This window comes from Ilyonectria robusta (genome assembly GCF_021365365.1).
Source record: "Ilyonectria robusta strain PMI_751 chromosome Unknown BGZ61scaffold_1, whole genome shotgun sequence".
Taxonomy (NCBI): Eukaryota; Fungi; Ascomycota; class Sordariomycetes; order Hypocreales; family Nectriaceae; genus Ilyonectria; species Ilyonectria robusta.
In genome coordinates this window covers 2,044,677-2,066,211 of record NW_025764435.1, presented here as the reverse complement: position 1 = coordinate 2,066,211, position 21,535 = coordinate 2,044,677, and the positions used below count along the sequence as shown (strand labels likewise).

At 54.9% G+C, this 21,535-nt stretch overlaps 9 protein-coding genes and 1 non-coding gene across 10 annotated transcripts; 2 read left to right on the top strand and 8 right to left on the bottom strand.

The window, feature by feature from the left end:
• Positions 1–14: 14 nt before the first annotated feature.
• On the bottom strand, positions 15–1,494 carry BGZ61DRAFT_338142 (histidine phosphatase superfamily; the record flags this gene model as incomplete). Its single annotated transcript, XM_046239100.1, has 2 exons — positions 15–811; positions 870–1,494. The coding sequence occupies 2 exons, from the start codon at positions 1,492–1,494 to the stop codon at positions 15–17; spliced, it is 1,422 nt and encodes a 473-aa protein (XP_046112168.1).
• Positions 1,495–2,777: 1,283 nt separating this feature from the next.
• On the bottom strand, positions 2,778–4,508 carry BGZ61DRAFT_438213 (uncharacterized protein). Its single transcript, XM_046244217.1, has 4 exons — positions 4,326–4,508; positions 4,061–4,254; positions 3,936–4,000; positions 2,778–3,874 (listed from the first exon to the last, which is right to left on the bottom strand). The coding sequence occupies exons 1-4, from the start codon at positions 4,378–4,380 to the stop codon at positions 3,256–3,258; spliced, it is 933 nt and encodes a 310-aa protein (XP_046112167.1). The 5' UTR covers positions 4,381–4,508; the 3' UTR covers positions 2,778–3,255.
• On the bottom strand, positions 3,146–3,219 carry BGZ61DRAFT_t8. Its single transcript has one exon. It is a non-coding gene; the product is annotated as a tRNA-Val (tRNA).
• Positions 4,509–5,173: 665 nt separating the features above from the next.
• On the bottom strand, positions 5,174–5,973 carry BGZ61DRAFT_438209 (uncharacterized protein). The gene has a single exon (XM_046244216.1). It carries the CDS (start codon positions 5,881–5,883, stop codon positions 5,431–5,433), a length of 453 nt encoding a protein of 150 aa, XP_046112166.1. The 5' UTR covers positions 5,884–5,973; the 3' UTR covers positions 5,174–5,430.
• Positions 5,974–6,875: 902 nt separating this feature from the next.
• BGZ61DRAFT_14487 (uncharacterized protein) lies at positions 6,876–7,444 on the bottom strand. The gene is made up of 2 exons (XM_046237314.1): positions 7,167–7,444; positions 6,876–7,101 (listed from the first exon to the last, which is right to left on the bottom strand). The coding sequence occupies exon 2, from the start codon at positions 7,056–7,058 to the stop codon at positions 6,894–6,896; it is 165 nt and encodes a 54-aa protein (XP_046112165.1). The 5' UTR covers positions 7,059–7,101; positions 7,167–7,444; the 3' UTR covers positions 6,876–6,893.
• A 1,546-nt stretch (positions 7,445–8,990) lies between these two features.
• Positions 8,991–9,645, bottom strand: BGZ61DRAFT_438206 (uncharacterized protein). The gene has a single exon (XM_046244215.1). The coding sequence runs from the start codon at positions 9,604–9,606 to the stop codon at positions 9,229–9,231; it is 378 nt and encodes a 125-aa protein (XP_046112164.1). The 5' UTR covers positions 9,607–9,645; the 3' UTR covers positions 8,991–9,228.
• A 1,299-nt stretch (positions 9,646–10,944) lies between these two features.
• On the bottom strand, positions 10,945–11,562 carry BGZ61DRAFT_14464 (uncharacterized protein). Its single transcript, XM_046237311.1, has one exon. It carries the CDS (start codon positions 11,462–11,464, stop codon positions 11,042–11,044), a length of 423 nt encoding a protein of 140 aa, XP_046112163.1. The 5' UTR covers positions 11,465–11,562; the 3' UTR covers positions 10,945–11,041.
• Positions 11,563–11,912: 350 nt separating this feature from the next.
• BGZ61DRAFT_14472 (uncharacterized protein) lies at positions 11,913–12,942 on the bottom strand. The gene has a single exon (XM_046237312.1). The coding sequence runs from the start codon at positions 12,509–12,511 to the stop codon at positions 11,963–11,965; it is 549 nt and encodes a 182-aa protein (XP_046112162.1). The 5' UTR covers positions 12,512–12,942; the 3' UTR covers positions 11,913–11,962.
• Positions 12,943–13,917: 975 nt separating this feature from the next.
• BGZ61DRAFT_408031 (uncharacterized protein) lies at positions 13,918–18,635 on the top strand. The gene is made up of 2 exons (XM_046243186.1): positions 13,918–17,661; positions 17,722–18,635. Exons 1-2 carry the CDS (start codon positions 14,184–14,186, stop codon positions 18,270–18,272), a joined length of 4,029 nt encoding a protein of 1,342 aa, XP_046112161.1. The 5' UTR covers positions 13,918–14,183; the 3' UTR covers positions 18,273–18,635.
• Positions 18,636–20,012: 1,377 nt separating this feature from the next.
• BGZ61DRAFT_470823 (cytidine deaminase-like protein) lies at positions 20,013–20,699 on the top strand (the record flags this gene model as incomplete). Its single annotated transcript, XM_046248135.1, has 3 exons — positions 20,013–20,365; positions 20,495–20,576; positions 20,637–20,699. 3 exons carry the CDS (start codon positions 20,013–20,015, stop codon positions 20,697–20,699), a joined length of 498 nt encoding a protein of 165 aa, XP_046112160.1.
• Positions 20,700–21,535: the final 836 nt, after the last annotated feature.

Genomic DNA, 21,535 nt, shown 5'->3' with positions numbered 1-21,535 from the left:
ATCGGCTCTCTAATTCATGCCTTCACACCACTGGCGGCGGATTCAGCTGGAGCCAGACTCGACTTCTTGACCAAGCGTAGGCCACCAAACAGGAGGGCGGCGGCCTGGAGTCCCAATATCACAGCCAGGGTGACGAGAGCGCCAATGACGCCGGCAACAGGCTTGGAGATTCCGTTGCCAGAGTCGTCGGAGGATTGCGAGGAAGCATCGTCGCTGTTGCTGCTGCTAGTGCTGTTGGAGGCGGAGCAGGTGCTGTCGGTGTTGCCGCAAAGCTTGCACCAGTGATCCGTATCCTCAATGGCGAAATCAGTCATGCCAGTCTTGAAGTCGTCCCACGAGAGAGTCGTCTTGTCCTGGCCGAAGAGGGGGAACAGGGTTGGCTCGTTCTCGGCGGCGGTGCCGTTGGAGAAGTAGAAGCGAACGCTCACGTCGTCGGTGGTCGGGTTGGTAGCGTTAGTGACGAGCTCAAAGACCATAGATGAGGCATAGTTGCAGATGCCCATGAAGTCCGTATGGGCCTTGTACAGCTTGGCGAGACCAAAGAAGGCCATGAAGGTGCCGTAGGCGCCGAACTGGATGTTGAGCTTGGGGTTGCCCGCCTTGCGTTCAGCAAGGGGCGTTAGGGCCTCGAGGATCTGGCCCGCAAGGACGGAGCCAGCGATGGAACGGACGGGGGCGCTGCTGTTGTAGGCGAGGTTCCATTCATGGATGGAGGCAAGGTTGTAGAGCTCATCTACGGTGGACTCGGTGAGAAGATTATCCGATTGGATCGAGGTATTGTGGATTTGAGCCACATTGATGAGATCGAAAACTAGAGGGGCAGTGTCAGTGTGAAGATATGAGATTGAAGAGAAGGGGGTTGGTCGTACTAGAATAGCCGTTCTTGAAGTTGGCCTCGTCCTTGGTGTAGGTGCCGTTAATGACAGGCAGCAGCTTGGTGTAAAACGCGATGGAGCTGTCATAGGCACTGCTATACTCGGAGGAGGACAAGTAGTCGTTGGAGCTGACTTCGGCGTTGGTACATCCGCTGTTCCCCTGAAGCCAGGCGCTGTTCTCAGAATCTTGGGCGCTTGCGGCGTTATCGATGGAGTTGACGGGGATATACTGGTATCCCGCAAAGGGCGCCTCGACACGGGAGCCATTGGCGAGCAATTCGACGTGGCCAGTGGGAGGGTACAGGCCCTGGAGGAAAACGAGGGCAGAGTTCTGCAGGACGTTGTCGACGGGAGCGGTGACAGCAATCTGCGAGAGCACAGCCGTGTCTGAGCTGACGCCTTGGACCTTGCTATCGGCGGCGCTGTCGATGTAGCGCTTGCGGTAGAAGGACCCGGAGGAGTAGACCTGGTCGGCGCCGAGGGCCGTCAAGTTGACGGGCTTCCAGGCTTTGGCGGTGCGGTCGCCATGGCGGTGGAAGACGTAGAGGCCTAGGACCTCCTCGGCGGTGGTGAGGGAGAGGGAGGTGAGGGCGAGCAGGAGGGAGAGCTTGGACTGCATTGCGGCGGTTGTTGGTGTTGATGCTGCTATAGGCCGAACACCTCTGAAGCTTCAGCTCACAATGTGAAATATCCACCAGAGCAGAGCAGAACAGACCAGGATAGAGCTGCAGGTAATAGCAGAGAAAGGCAGCGGGGCAACCCCCGAGTTATATAGAAGCAAGCCCCAGTTCAACACGACGGCCCTTGTCCCTTGAGATGATCCATTCCCCGCCGGGGCATGGTGCAGAATGCAGTTGACGGCTTGCCACGAGATGGGTGCTCAGCTCGGATAACTAGACGGATCAGGCCAGTCAGGAAGCACCACCACGACTTACGATTGCAGATCACACCCTTGACTACTCTGCACTAGAAAGAAAGTTCCTTCGGATATGGAGATAGAGTCCACCCTCACACTCACACTCAACTATGACCCCGCCCGCCCGTAGGATATCGCCCCGCAGCACGTAGCAGCACGCAGCAGGGGGAGCTGCAGCGTGATTCAACAAGTGGGAGAGATGCTCGCCACCGGCCGGCGATGGGCGCGAGCATCTACGTAGCGCCATGGAAGATGCCGCCAATCTCCGTGACAGAGGATTGTGAGTTATATTTTCTCTGGTCCTCCCGCTGCGAGAAGCTGTCTTCTACGTACCTATGACGGGACGCGCCGTACATCTCGGAGCTTGAATGGGGAGGTAAATCTGTAGCTTGCCAACAGCGGCCGCTAATGCGAACCCGCCCAGCCTGGGGAACCGCAGCTGCAACAGTCCCCAAAAGGCCACCGACGGGCCGATTCATCCAGCGCCATGCAGACGGATCAGTCTGGGTTCTGCCCTGATAGCCCACTCGAAGCTGGCCGGGATTCCTGCCCCATTCTGCCCTACGGCCGTCGGCCACCATGGACAGGCCCTCCTCGGCCGGCCGCCTGCTCCCATTCCCGCTCCGTTGGATGCCCAGCCGGAGGATTTGGGCGGGCGGCCCAATGGGACGACGGCCGGGAGCCGCAACCCACTCACACCGACTGGCTGCGATGCGACACTGGGGTAGCCTGAGTGGCCGACTTTTATTCCCAATTCTATCTGCGTTTAGGTTGCCGTGGTGCGAGCAGTCGGCATCTTTGAGCCGGTTATGGTTGTTAGTTGTGGCGAGTGCTTGAACAAGAGAATGACGCCCTGTGTACGACACGCCGGGTCTGTCAATCAATGGCTTGAACAAGCTGACATGAGGTCGAAACCCTCGGCTTCACGACACAAACCAAATTACATAAAATGCCTGCAAGGGACCGGCTGGGATCTTCAAGAAAATCCCTATCAACGATTGCATTGTCACCTTTCCCAGTACGGAGATGTTTTGGGCTCCACGATCAAGCGACTCCGCGGACTCGGAACACGGCACGCAAGTGTGTCTATCGATTCTGTGTCTACTCTCCATATGCGATTCACGCATCTCCGGCAGCCCAGAGCCCGGGTGAGTCTGACCAACTCACCCGCGATATAAGACGATACCCGTGCTCGAAAGCCCCGACCCATGTTTATCTTTCCCGGAATTCTCTAGTCGCAGCTCCACCACACCCCGACCTCGGCATCCTGACCCATCACGGCGCACTAACAAAAAAGCATTCCCACGTAACATCCACAGCATCCACCACAAGCACAAAAAGTGCAAAAAAAGATTGGTTTCACCCGGGCTCGAACCGGAGACCTTCTCGGTGTGAGCGAGATGCCATAACCAACTAGACCATGAAACCGAATCCTGTTATTGGTTGAGTTTTGGCTTTCCAATATCACAACTTAGGCTTGCCGTTGCCGCCCTCCTTGCGGGGATCCCTGAGATGCTGCGAGATCTGCCCCTTGAGCAGGAAATCGGGATACACCATCTCCTTGTCAACGCCCACGCTGATAGCTCCCTGCCGTCGCCATGCTGCTCCGTCTACCGGTAGCGTCTGCCCGTTGACGTAGCTGCCGGCGTCGCTGAACAGGAACACTGTCGCGTCCGCCACGTCCCTCACCGTGCCCACTCGCCCAGACGGGATGCCCTTGGCGTACTCGGCCTGCTCGGCGGCAGCGCCGCTGCCCAGCCGTGCGAGGCCCTCCGTGTCCGCGATGCCGCCGGGGGCGATGACGTTGCTCGTGACGCCGCGCGGGCCGTACTCGAGGGCCACGCTGCCCATGAGCGAGTCCACGGCCGACTTGGCCGCCGACACGTGCGCCTGCAGCGGCATCCCGGTGTAGTGGAACGTAGCCGACACGTAGATGATGCGCGGGTTGGAGCTGCGCAGGAGGTGCGGCATGGTCGCCTTGATCGTGTTGAACGTGCCCAGTACGTCAATCTCCATGACGGTCTTGAAGGCGTTGGAGCTCAGGCCTTCGATGGGGGCGATAAAGTTGCCTGCAGCTCCCGCACTGTCATCGATGCGTTAGCAAGGTTTCATCACAGCCTGTCGCTTTCAAGGGTGTTCCCTACATGACAAAGTCGATGCCTCCCAGTTCCTGCGCGCATCGGTCTGCTGCAGCTTGCAGGCTCTCAACCTAAGCGGGGGCCGCCACATCAGTACAGACTCAAGTCTTCCATCGCGAGGGTCTTCATACTTTGCGGACGTCACAGCCTCCTATGCCCAGGACCTTTGCGCCGGCCCTCACCGTGGCAATGTCCTTGGCCACTGCCTCGGTCTTCTCCACGCTCCTCCCGATGATGCAAGCATTTGCACCCAACCGGACCAGCGCTCTCGTCTGCATGCTGCAGATGGTGCCTGCGCCGCCCGTCACGAAGACGACGCGACCGTCTTCATTTCACACACGAGGTCAGCGGACTAGATTCTACCATCAAAGTTGCAGGGGGACCGCAGAGACTGACCGAATATTCCATCCCGCCACACGGGGCTCAGATACTTGGACTCCGGCACAGACATGGTCGTAACTGAGGCGGAGTTGTTGTTACGTTACAGGAATAAATCTATGCGATAAGAGTCTACTGAAGATCAGATGTTGTAGGAATTAAAACGTCGTCGCAAATCTTGGATGCCGTGGTTGTCTTACGTTGACGTTTCTGCCGAGCTTCCAGCCTCCCACATGAGCTGAGGTAAGAAGCCTCGGCAAAAGCGGGGCCCCAGATATCTGGAGTCGGCTCCACTCATGTCCGGGCCCCGTTGCCGCAATTGCCCACTTTCTCGGCCGAATTTGTCATGCCCACACCGCCCGCCGCCGAGCCTCGGTGCGGAGTGTTGCGGCAAGCGCTGCCTTCCGCCAAGTCAAGGCCGGGTCTCCGGGACCGCGGGTAATGGCAGTTTGATCCAGCATAAAGCCCGGTCAGCCAACCAACCAGGGGGGCCTGGGCTTCTGTGAACAACTGTCACTTGGCCTCATCGCCTTGGTCTTGGAAGAGCCACAGACACGCGCCAGCCTTGACCTGTCCTCACATTGCTCAGACGCCGCCCAATCAGCCTCTGTGTCATTACTGCGGCAGGTGGTCGTTCACTTCCTTCGTGACGCGAACCAATCACCACCCGCCACCCGCGACCTCACCTCCAGGATTAACACAACACAGAAGCTCAAACGCCCTGTGAAGTAAGCCCTAAAGCCCAGCTTTCTTCTTTGCGTGTTCCAGAAACACACATGTCCATCCGGGTCTAGACTTGATACCGGGACATCATCCTAATGGCTGACCCAGCTGTCAAGCCTATTTCCGTCTTGGGCTGCAGAATCATTGTCTCAGCCCCCGGATGTTGGGCGTTGAAGGGCGTCCACGTGCCAACCCGATGTACGTCTGCTCAACCGCGTCCAAGCCCGTCCACGGCGACGGGGCGTCGATCGCCATATTACTAACGTCCACGTCATGCTTGGGCCTATGTAAACCCCCCCACTGTCTCTCGGTGTAATTGTTCGCGAGACTCCTACGCCCCCAGCGGCGATTGCCAAGACCGAACAGTGCCGCCCAACCTCGAGAACTCAGAATAAGAGTGTCACCGTGACGGTTTGACAGCTGAAACCCCATGGGGGCCGGCCAGCGTGGGAGGCTGTGTTGGAAATGCCGACAGGGGTCCTGGGCGAGATCTGCTTCGTACATGGGGCTTCGTCAACGGACCACATTGTGGTTTTGAGTTTCGGGGGCTACTTCTCCAGCCGGTTTGGCGCTTCACCGAGCGGCGCTCAACTTGCCGCCTCTCGAAATTGGGCCGACGCCTTGGGCAGACAGAGGAACAGCAGAAATCTCCACTGCATTCGGTATCGGAAAGCCCTCTTCTGCGCCGGTCATCTCCGACGCTGCGCGGCTGTGCCATCCGGGCTGTTGTCTCTTGTCTCAAACCATCGGTAGTCGAACATCGTCGGCCAAGGTGGTGGAGTCCTGCGGGGGAGGTTCGCGAGCTGTCATACTTCGAGGGAGGGTATATTGGAGGTGCTGATATGGACCCCATCCCATCCAATCTCAACCCATCGCCACCGGCCACGGACCGTCTACGGGCCCGGCCCCGCGCTGCTTCTGCGCACACGCAACTCTGACAGCTGCTTGACGTCGACGCGGAGCGATTGAGGAATCACAGCAGGCACAGTCCCGACCGAATACATCGTACGAGAACTAGACCCACTAACGTCTAACGTGTTACTACGTACTTACGAGGTCATGGAGAGTCAGGACTTTAGACGTCAGTCAACGCACCAAGTGACATTGGCTCGGCTTATCACGCGTCAGGTCTGGGGAGTTGTTTCAGATCAATTGATGCAATGATCCCTAGCTTTTCCTCCTCCGGAAAGTCCGTCGATCGACGCGCAAGAATACTCCCTAACGCCCGCCGTTGGGTATGAATGTATCAACATAAACCTTTTGAAATGCCGCAATGCCGCAATGTCGCCCAAACCCAGTAGAATGCCCTATTTTACACCCATCATCTTGTCAAAGTAAAGAAAAAAATTATTGCCTGCCCACAAGGTGGGTAGTGTCCGAGCGGGACGAAAACGGTGAGGACCGCAAGCCCCCTCCCATGGGCTTTCTGAAGAGAGGTCAAAGCTGCAGCTTGAACTCTCCGCGTGGCGCCCTGGACAATCGATCCACACCCCGTGTAACCTATTCTCCAGAACCCCCTCTCCAACAATCACACGGCCCACGATGTGCTCGGCCAGGGGCCACCGTATTCACCAACCTTTTCTCGCTTGGGGATCCCGCCGAGATTCAAGCGGACCGACCGGAAGGATGAAGGCATTCCCTAAGCCAACCCCAAAATCGGGGTAGCCCTCATGGTATCTGCTCGGAAGATAACCAGGGAATACCGCAATGCCAAATGAGATAGCCCAGCCCAGCTAAGACTCTGTGGTTCAGGATTGCCATGGTTGCACCCCAAAGGAAGGAGAACAGGCTGAAAAAGTGCAAGTTCTTGTCGAGCCCAACAGGAGAGCGGCCGCCATACAGCCTAAAATTCCCGAGCCTAGCTCAGCCACAGCACAACGGGCAGCTCTCAGGAATCACGATGTAGCGCTCATGGGGGCCTTTCGGGCAGGATTGCTTTCGGTTTCCATCGGTGGAGGTCTTGCAGAAGTGAGTCCCAGGATCCACACAGGATGTGTAGATGTAGTAGTTTTTGGTGAAATCGCACATGGTTTCTGTTGTTGAAATGCACTGAAGTAGGTATGGATAGGGACTGGCTAACTTGTTAGACTGGAAATGGTGTTGTGGCTGGCCACTTTCCGGAACGGGCAAGCTCACCAAATGCTTGGTTGTAGGGCGGAGTGGGGCAAAGTGCGGCCTCGAGGATGTCTACACTAGGGGACGAGCAGACTCAGGACGAAAAAGGGCCGTGGATATGGGGCGATTGGGGATTTATGGGAGAATTAATAAAATAAAAATGCTATTGAGACAGCATGCCTCGTGTTTTGGAAGGGTTGAATGAATAGGACGGGCTTCGACGGAGATTCGGCATAAGTGAGAGTGTCCTTGTGGCACGACGAGGGTGGCGGCGTGTATAAGGTATAAGAGGCAAGTCTTTGCCGTGGGGGGAGATTGAGGAATGAGGAGGGGTTTATACCGGAGACGAGAGGAAGCAGGCTGGAGGCAGGCTATATCAGGGAATACGGACACTTAAAAGCATGATGCGAAGGAAGGGGGAGGGTGGGGTGCAACACAACGCGTGAGGCGTGAGGATGGCGGAGTGAGGTGTGAGGTGTGAGAGGTGGTGGTGAAGGATGCGGACCTCGGGGCCTCAGGGCAACGGTGCCCGAGATGAGACGCTGTGCTCCCACTGCCGCTGCCGCTGCCGTAAGTTGAGCATCGTCGCCCTGGCCCATGTCTAAGGAGCAGTGACGTTGCTGCCATATGAGAGGGGGATGGGCGGCAGAGAAAACGTGTCTGGGCGACCCAGGGTCTGGTCTGGTCTTCCCGAGTTTGCTCAGTCGTGCCAGGTCCGGGCTTGGGACAGCGGTACCCACGGGCGACAGAGAGTGGGTTCGTCAAAGTCGAGCCAGTGGGGGGAGGCAAAATTAGGCCTCCTGGGCTCCTGGGCTCCTGGGCTCCTGAGCTCCTCCTCCAACTCTCGAACGACTGGGGCCAAGCGCAAGCGCTGTGATGGTACCAGGAGCCGACGTACCCTCAGACGTCGCGCGGGGGCCCGGGCTCTGGCTGGAGCTCCGGGATTGTTGGCGGCCCTGGTGGCCCTGATGCCCTGGTGGCTTTGGCTCTGCTTTCTGGCGCTATTCTTGTTGGACGCTGGGCTTGTTTGGGTTCTAAATGCGAGTCTACCATCGATGTCGAGGCCCGCCAGCGCTGGAGGGCACCATCAGCCCGCAGCCTTGGCTTCAACCCCTGTTCCATGCCGCATGCACCACAGTACTCTGTGCTCTGAATGTCCTTCGTCCTGCGGCGGCTGTCTGAATCCTCCTTCCGTATGGACGGCTATGGGTGTTGAAGTCTCGGTTGGGAGACCGGACACGGACCGGTGATAGCAGCACAGGCCAGGTCGGATGCCACGGTATTCCCGCCCTTTCACCTCGCCTCGCCTCGCCTCGCCTCACCTTGCTTCATCCTTTACTTAACCTTGAGGGACGGGGGACGGAGACGGAGACGGAGACGGGGACGGGGACGGAAAGCCATGGGAAGTTGCAGGTTGCACAGTGTGTACCGGCGTATCGGTGCATCGGTGCATCGGAGACACAAGTCCTGGACCGGGGATGTTGAGACGGCGTCCAGACGGCGTCGACAATGGGAACACCTCAAACTCGGTGGGGTGGCATTCCAACACCCACCCTATCCGAGGCGAACGACATGCTTCCCGCTCGCGGTTGATATCATCATACATAGTAGGTGCCATCACCCCTCTGCTCCACGGCGAATCCGAGGGCAAACGCCACAACGGCGAGTTTGGGCCCCCAGCAAGCTTTGGCAGGTTTTGTCAAGCTCTGGCAGGCCATGGCACGTTGAACTTTACGGAGCACACCACACAAGCAGCACGCAGCACTAGCCTCCGTCCCGTGCCGCTGTCCATAAACCGTTGTGAGCGTCGGTGAAAGCTGTCTGGCGATCCTCCTGTCACTATGACCCTAACGCCCGCCGTTCCTTGGATTGTGCTCAGTAGGGCTGTGTCAATTGCCTCACGAGCATACTTACCACCAAGCATGAGCATCAAATCACACCCTCAGAGTCGCATCGCGATCCTCACCCGACCCTTGCGGTCGCGCATCAACACAATTGCCGGCAGTACATGTAACGGTATGTCCGGACTAGGCGTTCCGCGAAGCCGGGAGTGCGGACGGGGGCTGTTCGTTGCAACACTTGTCTAACACCATGTCGATTCCAACTTTGGCCGCCAGTGACAACCTTTGGCGATTCTGGGCTCTCTGCAGTTCTTCAGACGAATACAGGGGTCATTAGCGTGCAGGGCACTGGGGCCCCGCCTGCAGGCTGAACCTCTTGTTTGCTCATGCAGTTTCATACCCGCTGGTGAGTGCATTTCGTGCCACAAAGGTACAACCACCACTTCATACCCGTAGCGTGTTTCCCTGTTGCCGATGCCCTGTTGCCGATACCCTGTTCTGTCCAGGATTGGCCGGAATGGTCGACTGGTCGAGATTCGAGACGGTGCTGTCAGCGGAAGGGCGGCGGGCGTGGTGGTTTGAGGGCTTTGTGCGATGGCTGTGTGATTCCTGGGGTGCATCCCCGAGCTGGAACTTTTCGCAAGTTTGTTATGGTGGAGTAACACTGGAGAAGATTGCGTCAGGTACGACTGACTTCGTACCTTGGCCATTCGCCTGCTCGTGAACTGCAATTTGCTCCGGGCAGGAAGCAGTTGCCAGCACCAAAGTGCAACTAGCTGCTTCCCATCGCGGATCGCTTGTTTGCTTGCGTTTTGCTGACTGCACCGGGATTATCGACTTGCCTCCCCCACGTTGCAGCACGACCTTTTCAACGCCTCCACTTGCCACGTTTTCCCTCAGATCACTGTGCAGTCTGCACTCATTGTGCATCCTTGCATGTTTGCGTGCACTCTGTGCGTATGTGCGCAGTACAGGTATGTAGGAAAGCTCCGGATAGCCTTGGCCCAAGCAATGCACCGCCTCTGTTGCCGGCGGCTACAAGCTTCCGATATGAGGCCCGGCACTGGAACGGTCTACGAAGCAAACTACTGCATCACTATTATCCTCCTCTCGACCCAAGAGATGAGAGATGGGCGTCTCGCTCAATCACACACCGGGCTTCCCAACCCCAACATACCCCCGGTCATCGACCGTTGGGCGTTGGTGTGTTCAGGGCCAGGCCCAAGCCCGTCGATCACCAATCCTCTCCCCAAGCGGACATCCACCTCCCGTCGTCAAGAACACCCCGTCGCCAGGAATACTCACTCCGTCGCTGCCCGTCCAAGCTCAAGACGTGACAATACTCAGGTCGTAACACAGCCCGGTCCACCAGCTCGAAACTCGCGACATGCGTCCCCAGCGGCGTCCGCCCCAAACACGAAGCCTGTCACTCGAGCCCAAATCCGGGGTGAGGTTCTGAGCCAGTGAGCCTCCACATAGATGTGACAACCGGGGCAGAGCCGAGGCCGGGTACCTACAGTTTCTATCCTGATGTGAGAGCTCCTCACACGCCGCTACCATGCTCCATCAGCCCTTGCCTGGCCTTTGGCCGCACGACCCCACGCGACATCGTCTTCTCTATTCTGGTCTTAATTTGTCTTGCGACGCTGATTCCCAGTCTTCTATCCGAGCCATCCGATACCATGCTCTATGGCGTAGCCTACACCAGGACAGTGTTCCAGTCCAGCCACCAACCCCGAATCACAGTCACAACTCTCCAGCTCCTCCTCGAACCGAGTCAAGACGGCAGGACGTGCTCCTTGGGCTTCTTCGGCCATCATTCGACTTGATATTCCGGGCTCAAAGCTCAGGGACAACCTAGCGAGGCGCCCCGCACGCACCGGCCAGGACAGGGCGGGGACCTAGGGGCCACGGGTACCGCCGTTTGACATGCATCACATCGCCTGGAGCCGCCAAAAAAGAAACCCACGATAATCGACGCTCGCAGCTTTATCATCGTATCTCGCGCATATGCATGGTACGGAACCCGCCAAGTGGGTTGATACAACGCCGGCCCTACCCCCGCGGCCAGCGGAACAAATCGCGGGTCCGGCTGCATGAGAGCCGCACCAAGACGGGGCTTGCAAATCGTTCGATGCAGCCACAACCGGCCAGCATCGCATGGCTCCTTCGACTATGAAGGAGATCCGCGCCTTGGCTGAGCCAATGCTCCATACCCGGATGCATCGTTTCACCTGCAAGCACGACTGCTGTCTCTAAGTCAGCTTTCAGGTCGTAGCATTGCTGGCTAGGGTGTGATCCCTCTGCCCCGAACCGGGATTTAGACGCTGGCATAGCATCTTGGTAAGATCTCGGTGCATGCATGCACGTCAATCCTAGTCTAGGATGGTTGAAGTACTGTAGGTACTCATTTGAGACGGATGCTGCCACTGTCGAGTTACATCGGATCATGCTATGTGCACCGAGCACAGCCCGCATGTCCAAATTCCCCTACGACGCGTGCGCCACGCAACATAACAAGTCTGAGCAAGCAAATCTGGGCACACAAGCTGAAGTGTATGCGCCCATCTACAAGGGGCTGCCCCTGTTCTACTGTGCAGTAGTTTGCGGGTGCCGGGTGATCACCCGATAGCAGATTCGTCCCAGACTTGGTTGGTGATGGACTGGTGCCAGGATGGCCGTTTGTTACAGGTTTGATGGCTCCCGACCGGCGAGACATGGCGCCAAGTTTGCTAGCAATTGCATTACTGCAATCACTGCCGTGGGTCTCATACCTAATCGTCCGTCCACCATGCTATGGCAGCTTTTTAGGCTTTCACTGTTGGATATTGGCTTGGCCGGAAATCAGGATATCATCGACGGCGTCAGCAACTAGTCCGCACCCATGACCGAGGCAAACCTTTCCTCAAGCCCACGGAAGCTTCCATTCGATCAACCCCCTGTCCGATGAGTGGGCACCATCTGGCTTGACCTCGCCTAGGCACAAATTGGCGTTAGGGCCGCGTGTTGTTTCGAGATGGGGCTAAAGAACCATGGTACAATCGTTAGAGGTACCTTGTCCATTGCCTGTCCTTGGCATTTCGCCAACCGAATTGAAGGACTACGAGCTTCTACGATGTACGAATACATGATCCTTCTCATGTCAGCTTCTCCATCCGGCCCGTGGGCGGCTCGGGGAATTGGTAATCGGGCCAGTCGAGGCCCATCTGGACTGATGAATTGCTCTAGCATTGTCGGCTGTTTTCGCTCCTTTGTTTGATCAGCGCCGAGCTGCTTCCAATCCTCTAGCGTGCCTTTTGTGAGCTTGATTCTGGAACTGGCCACCTTGGCCACGTGCAAAACCACAGAGGTCGGTGTTCTGATTGACACCCAACATGACTGATATTGGCGTGGTCGGGAGTGATCAACCATTCCTCCCGTTAGCATCGCTCCCGCAGACGCAGGCCTGTTCGGCAAGCATTTGGGAACCCGGCAATCGTCCCCGGTTCTTCCACTTCTGGTCCTCTCCTTACCAAAATCGGCCATTGATATAGGGTCAAAGCGCCCTCCCAGAGTTTCACCTAGCTTAGCCTCTTGATTAAGGGTGGCTTCTGCTTCGCGCGCGCTGCGGCCTATTTACCGACTCGAGGCCCACGATTCCCGAGACCACGGCAATTCGGGACAGTCGTACTCCGTAACCGATGCCAAAACCTATTTGATTTGGGTTTTGTCTAACGCAACAGGGAGATAATGTTCAACATTACCCAGCGAAATTCCGAGTGAGTTTGCCCAAGATATCTCAGTCGCAGCTTAGCGAGGTTACGGCAGAATCCCAGAATCCTCCATGAGAGTTCGCAATTGTTACTGGAAACGGACCGATTGATTTTGCCCAAGATATCTCAGTCGCAGCTTAGCGAGGTTACGGCAGAATCCCAGAATCCTCCATGAGAGTTCGCAATTGTTACTGGAAACGGACCGATTGATTTTCCAAAGGTTTCGATGCTTCCTAGCAGCTGCAGTCACAGGCTTTGGTCTCTCTAACGCAAGTCATTTCCTATCATGGCTCATGCTCTGGTGCGGCACATCCCGATGTTCATCCTGATGATGCAAATATATCCATAACCGAGAAATTGTAGTGACGGCCAGTACGCCATGAACAAGAGTCCCGTCTGCCCGCCTACCCGTCTCTGCTCTCCTTGGCTCCTTGGGCGTAGCATCTGGTCAACCTACCTTGTTGGTTCTCGTATGATGGTCATTTGCAGGTCGATACGATATTCTCGACCGGTCATGCATAAGGTTCCGGTCGACACAGGCTAATAAGTGCCAGGGCAATATGCAGACTGATAGCCGATGCCGTTCTCCCCACATGCCTAAGTTGTAGTTCGAACGAGTGAGGTCAAAGCTCCAAACACCATGCATCGCGTGCTGGGGGTGCAGGGTAGCTCTTCACTTGAGCCAATGGAGGTAGACTTGAAGACTGCCGATATAATACTACCTACCTAAGTTACCTACCTGTGCCGCATAGGAAGTGCCGGGGTGCTGCCGGCATGCCGAGTCACCTTGATTCCAGCTTTGCTTCAAGAAGGTGTGAGCAGATGCCAATCTTGTCTTAAAGGCCACCTCACTCCAACATATCTTCCTAGTGAGAAATAACAGTTCGTGTTGCGTACTAGGCCTCGGTATTTTCTTAGTGATACGGAGCTTCCGTTTCGTGATCTTGAGAGGTTGAGAAGCTGAGAAGTCGAGATGATTCCCAGGGAAAGAGAGAGAAGTGTTCATCGACATTCATCTGTACTGGCAGCCACAATACAGTGGCGAGCTGCGCCACACTACAGCCACATGCAATGATCACACCCGGTCCAATCCGCGTGAGCCATAGAGAAGGGGGCCAATCACAAGCCTCGCCACTGCCGTAAATTTACCTTGCTCACAAGCAGCTGGGGGTTCCTCGAGCCTGATCCAACCACTCCATGCAATCCATCATGATCCTCCAATAGAGCTCCCCTCCAGCTCCATAAGTTACCCCCTCACCCCATGGCCATCTCCGGTCCATCGTAATCAGCCAGCTGGCATCTCGAGCATCGGCGCCTCTGTCTCCCACATGCTCTATCCTACCGTTTCCGCCGACACCCGTTTCCGCGACTGAGCCCAGACGCGCCGCTGAGTGGCTTTCAGCATCCACCTCCACCCCGGCGCTGGCTGGACATCCGACGTCACCATGGCCGACTCCTCGCCGCGAGCTGTCCGCTTCTCGGGCACCGAAGACGAGGCTCGCCTCGAAAAGAACAAGAGCCACCGGCGCGAGGCTTCGGGCGAGTCCAATGGCGACCCACGCGCCACCGAGCGTTACGACGACATTGGCAGCATCGCTCGATACGCCGAAACAGCGAGCCATACCGGATCGATGACATCTCTGCCTCCAGGGACGGGCAGTAATGGCACCACAAAAAGTCAACGTAACAGTGCTGGTGATGAGACTGCTCCCTACACCAATGGAAGCTGGCCGCAGCGGCCGTTGGGACCGACGAGGACCCCATCGAACACATACAATCCCGCGACCTCAAGAATGCCCTGTTATCCGCAGCCAACACCAGTTTTTACCGAATCCATCCGATCGTCATCCAAGACACGCCCACGACAAGCCGATAGCAGGTTCCGTGCGCAGGAGCGAGCATACGTGCAGAAGCTTCGCCAAGATGTCCCTGGCGAATATTTCGCATATCAGACGATGAACGGGAACGACTCGGACTCTGAAGGAGAGACTCCCTCATCCGAAGGTCCATTCGAGGATCGATTTGACCAGGAGACCATCATGTTCTACGGCGACGATAACCTTCAACCAACTGAAGAAGACTTGAAGGATCCAGAAAACCGCGAAAGGCTCGAGTGGCACGGAATGTTGGAGGCAGTCTTGACCGGAGATGTCGTCCGACAGGAGAAAAAGCGACTGATCGGATCCTCAGATCAACAAGTCGGCAAGACAGCTCATAAATCAGAACTATGGCTGGGCATTCGTTCCAAAGTCTGTGGCAGGCATGTTCCCGTTCAGCGACGTATGGTTGAGGAAGCCCGTTCTACTCTGGACCGCACCCTAGAAGAGATCATAAACTTCCAGGTCAAGGGTGAGAGCGAGGTCGGGAAACCTCCATACGAGCAAGTCAAGGACATGGTGGAGAAGATCGAGAAATGCGAGGATCTCTACCCTTCCTGGCAGTCTCTGGCTGCAGAGCACAAGGCAGCCGATACGCCCTTGTTCAATGAGGCATATGGGTCGATTATGTCGTGGTACAACACCAACGAGATGATCAATACCGAGCTGGGCATTTTGAAGAAGTGGGTTGGAAATGACGAGTTGGATTTCACTCGGACGAAACAACGCTCGCCAGCCGTAAACGGCATCAGCAGCGATGAAACGTCCTTCCTTGATCGGCTGATGAAAGAGGACGGCCTTCAATCCCTCTACGACGATGACATCCATTCTACACAGAAGGGAATGCTTGTTCCAATCTCCACCATCATTAGTAAAGCCAAGGACACCCTCATCAAACATTCGGCACCATTCCGCAAACGCCACCTACCACCCTACTTGGAGGAGCTTCTGACATTGATCAGTTTCCCGTCGCGTCTCATTGAAGAAATTACCCGGACACGTCTTGCTTATGCGAGGAGAGTTAAGGAATCTGCTCAGCAAAACCCACTCATGCAAGACCAAATGATAGCTCAGTTTCAGCTCCTCCTTAAGTTCGCCATTCGAATCAAGTTGGAATGCACCTCTATTGCCAACCCAGAACCTGGTTGGGATCTGCCCCCCTGCATCGACGAGTCCTTTGACCAGGTCGTTTTGGAGGCTCTGAAATATTATTTCAAGATGCTCAACTGGAAGCTTAGTGGCAACAAGAACACCTTCAAGGAAGCCGAACTTTTGTTCCAAGAATGGGACTTTGCCAATGATATTGGCAGTCACCTACAACGCGGCCATATCGAGGTTGCGGAACAATTCAGCTCGCTCACCTTCAAAGCCTTGAACCGACTCAGTCAAACCTTTGAGAAGGAGTTGCAGGTGAAACCCAAGGAAAGCCCTGCAGAAATGAGCAAGCGATATAAAGCTTGTCTCGATTCCGTCCGCGTTCGGCAGAGAATGCTCCAACGATTCTCTCGCATGCTGAGCGACAACTACGAGCACGCTTCGGATTTTAGTATTTCATTCCCCCCAGAGGAGATGCAGAAGTTTTACGATCAGCTGGTTGCGTCGGGACACTTCCAGGTAGATACTGGCGGTGTTCTTGAGCAGGACAACATTTATGTCATTGCATCCCCGGAGCTTCGTCACAGGCTTGAAGACATCCAAATCATGATGGCCATTACGTCCAAGGACCAGATCAGAGAAGTAGGAGAGCAATATATACTCATCCTACGTCCAGAAGACCCTCTGAATTGGTTCGGAGAGGTTATTCCCGTGCCGCTACGAGAGCAAAGCGTTGATCTGAAGCGCGGGCACATTCGTCTATGTGCTTCGGCCCCACAAGCTTTGTCTGAAGCTCGGCGCGCTTTCCTCGACGCTGTCGACATGCATGTCGATCTTGTGCAGGAATCAAGATCTAACATTCACAAAGTCAACACGCGACTGACTGAGCTGAGGAGAGTTGCATACAAGCTCTCCAACACCTTCATGGACAGTGTCGAGATTGTCCGAAGGCAAGCTGCGGGCAAAGATTGTCAAGAGCTCATCCAGACTTGTTTCGTCTTTGCGACAGAATTCGGTCAGCGATCATTGCTCTACATGGATAGCAACAGGCGCCAGATGAACAACCTCAAGCTGACAAAACTGGCACTGGATTGGGTGAGCTTTATTTGCGACGACTGTGTGGCCTCGGACCGGAAGACCTTTCGTTGGGCGGTCCTGGCGCTCGAGTTCGCCATGGGCATGACCTTGGGACGCCATATAATAGCGCTCGGCGAGGATGAGTACGCAAAACTCCGATCCAAGGTTGCGGGCTGTATGGCCTTGCTCATTTCCCATTTTGATATCATGGGTGCAAGGTCGAACCTGGCTGCTCAAGCCGAGAAAGACAGGATTGAAGCGCTGGTGGGACAGTTCAGGAAACTCGACAAGAATAGAATGTTGAGCGACGAGGAAGCCTCCAGATGTATCACGGAGCAACGCATGGAGGAACTGGAAAAGCTGGATGACTTCCGTCGAGACAAGGAGGCTGAACGACAGGCACTGGGACGGGTGCTCGAGGGCAACAACGAAGTAGACCGTTCCTTGGCCTACCTGTCGTCATCTGCGACAAATGTCACGATGCGCTGGCAACAGGGCCACTTTGTGGGAGGCGGAACGTTTGGCAACGTCTACGCGGCAATGAACCTCGACACGGGCCATTTGATGGCGGTTAAGGAGATACGACTCCAGGATCCTAAACTAATCCCTACCATTGCCGAGCAGATTAGAGAGGAAATGGGCGTGCTCGAGGTCCTAGATCATCCCAACGTGGTATCATATTACGGCATCGAAGTTCACCGAGACCGAGTTTACATCTTCATGGAGTTCTGCTCGGGTGGGTCACTGTCTAATCTGCTGGAACATGGACGAATCGAGGATGAACAAGTCATCATGGTTTACGCTCTCCAGCTGCTCGAGGGTCTCGTTTACCTTCACGAGAGTGGCATCGCTCATCGAGACATTAAGCCAGAAAGTGAGTGCTAGCCCGAGCAATTTTTGGGTGTTTCTGTTCGCAAGCTAACCAAACTTCAAGATATCCTCCTCGACCATAACGGCATCATCAAATATGTCGATTTCGGCGCCGCCAAGGTGATTGCTCGCCAAGGCCGTACGTTGGCAGCCGACGGACACGGTAGCTCACAGCCGAATCGGTCGATGACGGGAACGCCGATGTACATGTCGCCCGAAGTGATCAAAGGAGAGAACCCTGGAAAGCCCGGGTCCGTGGACATTTGGTCTCTTGGTTGTGTTATCCTAGAGATGGCGACCGGCCGAAGACCATGGGCCAACCTTGACAACGAGTGGGCAATCATGTACAACATTGCGCAAGGAAACCCACCTCAGCTGCCATCACCGGAACAGCTAAGCCCTCAGGGCATGGATTTCTTGAAGAGATGTTTTGCACGGGATCCTCGAAACCGAGCAACGGCCGTCGAGCTGCTTCAGCATGAATGGATAATCTCGATTCGAAGTCAGGTCGTGGAACCAGCTACTCCCAGCGACACCAGCGGATCCGCCCAGTCAACTCCGACGGTAGCTTCTGTCTCAAGCAGAGGAGGAAGCCTAGCCGACGGGTTCTACTAGAGGCTAATATTCAAATATACCTCGTTGAGGACGATGATTATATATTCGTTTGTGGGTTCTTCAACTAGTGTACTCAAAACATTAGTGCTAAGACGACGCATGAGAGCACGGCATTTTCCTTGATCTTTTTTAGGGGGATATCTGAGAACCATCAGGGCCAAATTTGTGTGAGCGATGAGTTCGGAGTTGGCTAATTACGCTGTTCTACGATTGGGCGCGGGGATGGAACGTTGGGGAGGGAGAACGGAATGGATCAATGATGGTCATGACGGCAATATCGGACCAGCGAATACGATTAGATACGAGATACCATCCGATAATGCAGGGTACATATAATAATTGAGTGCTGCTATTCACACATTGATGTGTTGCTTGGAACAGCTGAAGCGTAAACTAGTGAGATACCCACCACAATCCTCTCTCAGATTCAAGGAACGAACCATGGCTCAAATGCTGTATGATACTATTCCTCCGTTTTTTTTTCTGGAGTATTGCTTTTCCCACACGATAATTGCTGTTCGCGCATAGGTGCAAGCTTCTTTCTAAACTATCAGCTTAGCTAAGGTACCTTTCTGCTTTGTGTATACAGTATTTAAAGATGGTACTGAATACCTGTCTTTCTTATTTTATTAAATCTAATGAATCCAATAAAATAAAATATTATCGCTATAAAAAATATTTTTTTTTTTTTTTTTTAGAATTATCTTTTAAACTGCTCTAGAAGGATATCTTATAATTCTTAGTAGGATTAAGAATATAGTTATATATGCAAATAGCAATAGGTATGTATACAAACAGTTTAAGAAAAGAATGAAAACTAACACCCAACTCATTAAGTTACCCTTGGACATACACAGAAAACCGTCGTATATGCGTCTTGCGAGGTCAGCCCGAAGCTGCACCGGACTACGTATTTATCGTCGGATAGATCTGAGGCCTATGTCTCTTAAGAGGAAATCATCTAATGAGATAGTTAATTGAGTTAGTTGCAGGGAATTTTGCTGGCAAGGCTTCGATGAGGCCTGCGGCCGCCCGATATTTGACTGGGTGGAAGATTGAGGTTGGATAAGGATCGTGACGTCAGTCGAAATAGACTCGAATAAAATCTCTCGAAAATGAAGGCAACAAAATTTATTGACTCTAAAAAAAGTCTTTCGAGCTCTCTGACTCTCTGGCTTGTAAGGAAAATCCTTAAAGAAAGGAAAGGGGATATTTCTTCCCCTCCGTCTGCTGCCCCCTCCCTTTTCATCTCCTGTGGTGTCTCTGCTAGCGACCAGCTAGCCCAAGAGTCCCTGACCGCCTGTGACAATAGCAATACTCTATTTTTCATAGAATCTTCCAGCTTATGGCCTGTCCTTTTTAGTAGAACTCTGTTTTCGATGGGGCATGTTTGGCATGTGAATCGCTGTACCTGGGAAGCTCGAAACTAGCAATTGTAGAGGAGCTCTCGACAAGCCGGGCCACATATCTTGTTCGTGGGAGGTCCATAGAGAGCTATCTATTAATCTTCTCAGATTAAGTGGCGATGTTCACACCGCGCACTTGTCGTATCTGTCCTTATGGGCTATCGTGATGATGTCGGCGGGGAGGGCCCCGCTCAACGCGGGGAGGCCCGATGCGGAGATACTTTGATAAGCGACACAGGAAGAGTATATAGGTACGTGGCGGAACGAGCCGTATCTCAACCTCTCCCCGCCATTTCACATCGATCTTTGAGAGGAAAACCCCCAAAAGACAGAAATGGAGACCCCGGAGATCATTTCAGGCGCCGACGCGGCGAAGACGGCCGAGACGTGCGCGGCGTACGGGCTGACCGAGACGGAGTTTGCGGAGCTGCGGCGGCGGGCGACGGCGGCCAAGGCGACGGCGTACTGCGTGTACAGCCAGTTCCGGGTGGGCGCGACGCTTCTGGCGAGCGACGGGAGCTTCATCAGCGGCGCCAACGTCGAGAACGCGAGCTACCCCGTGGGGACGTGTGCGGAGCGCGTGGCTCTCGGGACGGCCGTAACAGGTGGCTTCCGAGATTTCAAGGCCTTGGCCGTGGCGACGGACATTTCGCCGCCGGCGAGTCCTTGCGGGATGTGCAGGCAGTTGTGAGTTTTCTCTTCCTTTCCTTGCCTTTGTCATCGTCTTTTGGTCTGTCTGGTTGAATGTGTATTCGTCGATGGTCTCGCGATCCGAAGAAGGGGTTGCTGATTGTGGCCGTGGTCATGGTGATGTAGTATTCGAGAGTTCTGCTCGTTGGACACTCCCATCCTCATGTTTGACAAGAACGAAGACTACGTCGTCCTCAGATTCAAGCAGGTTAGTTTCTCCCATACTTCGATCTCGTACTCTTGACCGTATGACTGATTCACATTGAAGCTTCTGCCAATGTCGTTTGGGCCTGACCAACTGCCGCGTCCTGGAACTCTGGGCACGGCGTAATTGAGGATGCGCGGAGGTGGCACTATTATTCGTGTGCCAACTGCCCCAGACAAAACATACCTCGGTTCTTTTCTGGATCGTCAGGCCACGTGGTGGTGATGGTGTTTTGCACACGCACGCACGTATACTTGGTCAGATCGGGTGGCATGACTCTGCGTCGGAGGGTTACGTCAGTTAAAAGAGCGATCGCAGAGTTGACTGGGAGGGACGGCAGCATGGATGGAGGCCGCCAGAGAGCAGATTTCCATCAATACTACTGACTGTGCTTGGCATGGAGAAGGCAAGGGGGCAGTGACGATCGCAAGTTGGCGAGACGGAAGCATCACACGCCTCCAATAGATGGGTGCTTCAAACAGGGACCAACCAACAGAGAGACCGGGCTTTTAGAAGCGGTCGTCAAATGAAATATTTAAGATTTACTGCAACTGCTAAGGTGCCCCATCTATGTGTCGACCGCTTTTCGCCGCATGGCGGGTTGCGGGCGTGTTTGAGGTCAGGAAGATGAGGAGGATCATGTGTCGCTTGGTGGAGGCGCGTTGATCATATGACTTGGTAATGGTCCGGGGAGGGGGGATGAAGTGCCAACTAAGGTACAAAATAAGGTAGGCGCTATGTAAGGGAGGTTAGAGCAGGAAAGGTTCCGCAAGTTGACCCCATAAGACGACCCTGTAAGTTGACCTTATGGACATTGTTGGTTAATCGACGTTGCTCTCTATTTCCTATCGGGGAGCAGCAGCCGCTGAGAAGCAGGGATCGACCCGCCGGAACCATCAGGTTTTAGGCTCGGGAAAAGCACAACAAGACAGGGTGCGGAGGAGATGCAGAGCAGTCTTAGG

Excerpts from the sequence above, each read along its gene's own strand:
- BGZ61DRAFT_438213 (XM_046244217.1), bottom strand. The coding sequence starts at position 4,380 with ATGTCTGTGCCGGAGTCCAAGTATCTGAGCCCCGTGTGGCGGGATGGA. Across the intron at positions 4,001-4,060 it reads GAGGCTGTGACGTCCGCAAA|GTTGAGAGCCTGCAAGCTGC; the intron begins GTATGAAGACCC and ends GCCCCCGCTTAG. Across the intron at positions 3,875-3,935 it reads GGAGGCATCGACTTTGTCAT|TGCGGGAGCTGCAGGCAACT; the intron begins GTAGGGAACACC and ends CATCGATGACAG.
- BGZ61DRAFT_14472 (XM_046237312.1), bottom strand. The coding sequence starts at position 12,511 with ATGGCCGATTTTGGTAAGGAGAGGACCAGAAGTGGAAGAACCGGGGAC.
- BGZ61DRAFT_438209 (XM_046244216.1), bottom strand. The coding sequence starts at position 5,883 with ATGGGGTCCATATCAGCACCTCCAATATACCCTCCCTCGAAGTATGAC.
- BGZ61DRAFT_14487 (XM_046237314.1), bottom strand. The coding sequence starts at position 7,058 with ATGTGCGATTTCACCAAAAACTACTACATCTACACATCCTGTGTGGAT.
- BGZ61DRAFT_438206 (XM_046244215.1), bottom strand. The coding sequence starts at position 9,606 with ATGCACCCCAGGAATCACACAGCCATCGCACAAAGCCCTCAAACCACC.
- BGZ61DRAFT_408031 (XM_046243186.1), top strand. The coding sequence starts at position 14,184 with ATGGCCGACTCCTCGCCGCGAGCTGTCCGCTTCTCGGGCACCGAAGAC. Across the intron at positions 17,662-17,721 it reads TCGAGACATTAAGCCAGAAA|ATATCCTCCTCGACCATAAC; the intron begins GTGAGTGCTAGC and ends CCAAACTTCAAG.
- BGZ61DRAFT_14464 (XM_046237311.1), bottom strand. The coding sequence starts at position 11,464 with ATGCGGGCTGTGCTCGGTGCACATAGCATGATCCGATGTAACTCGACA.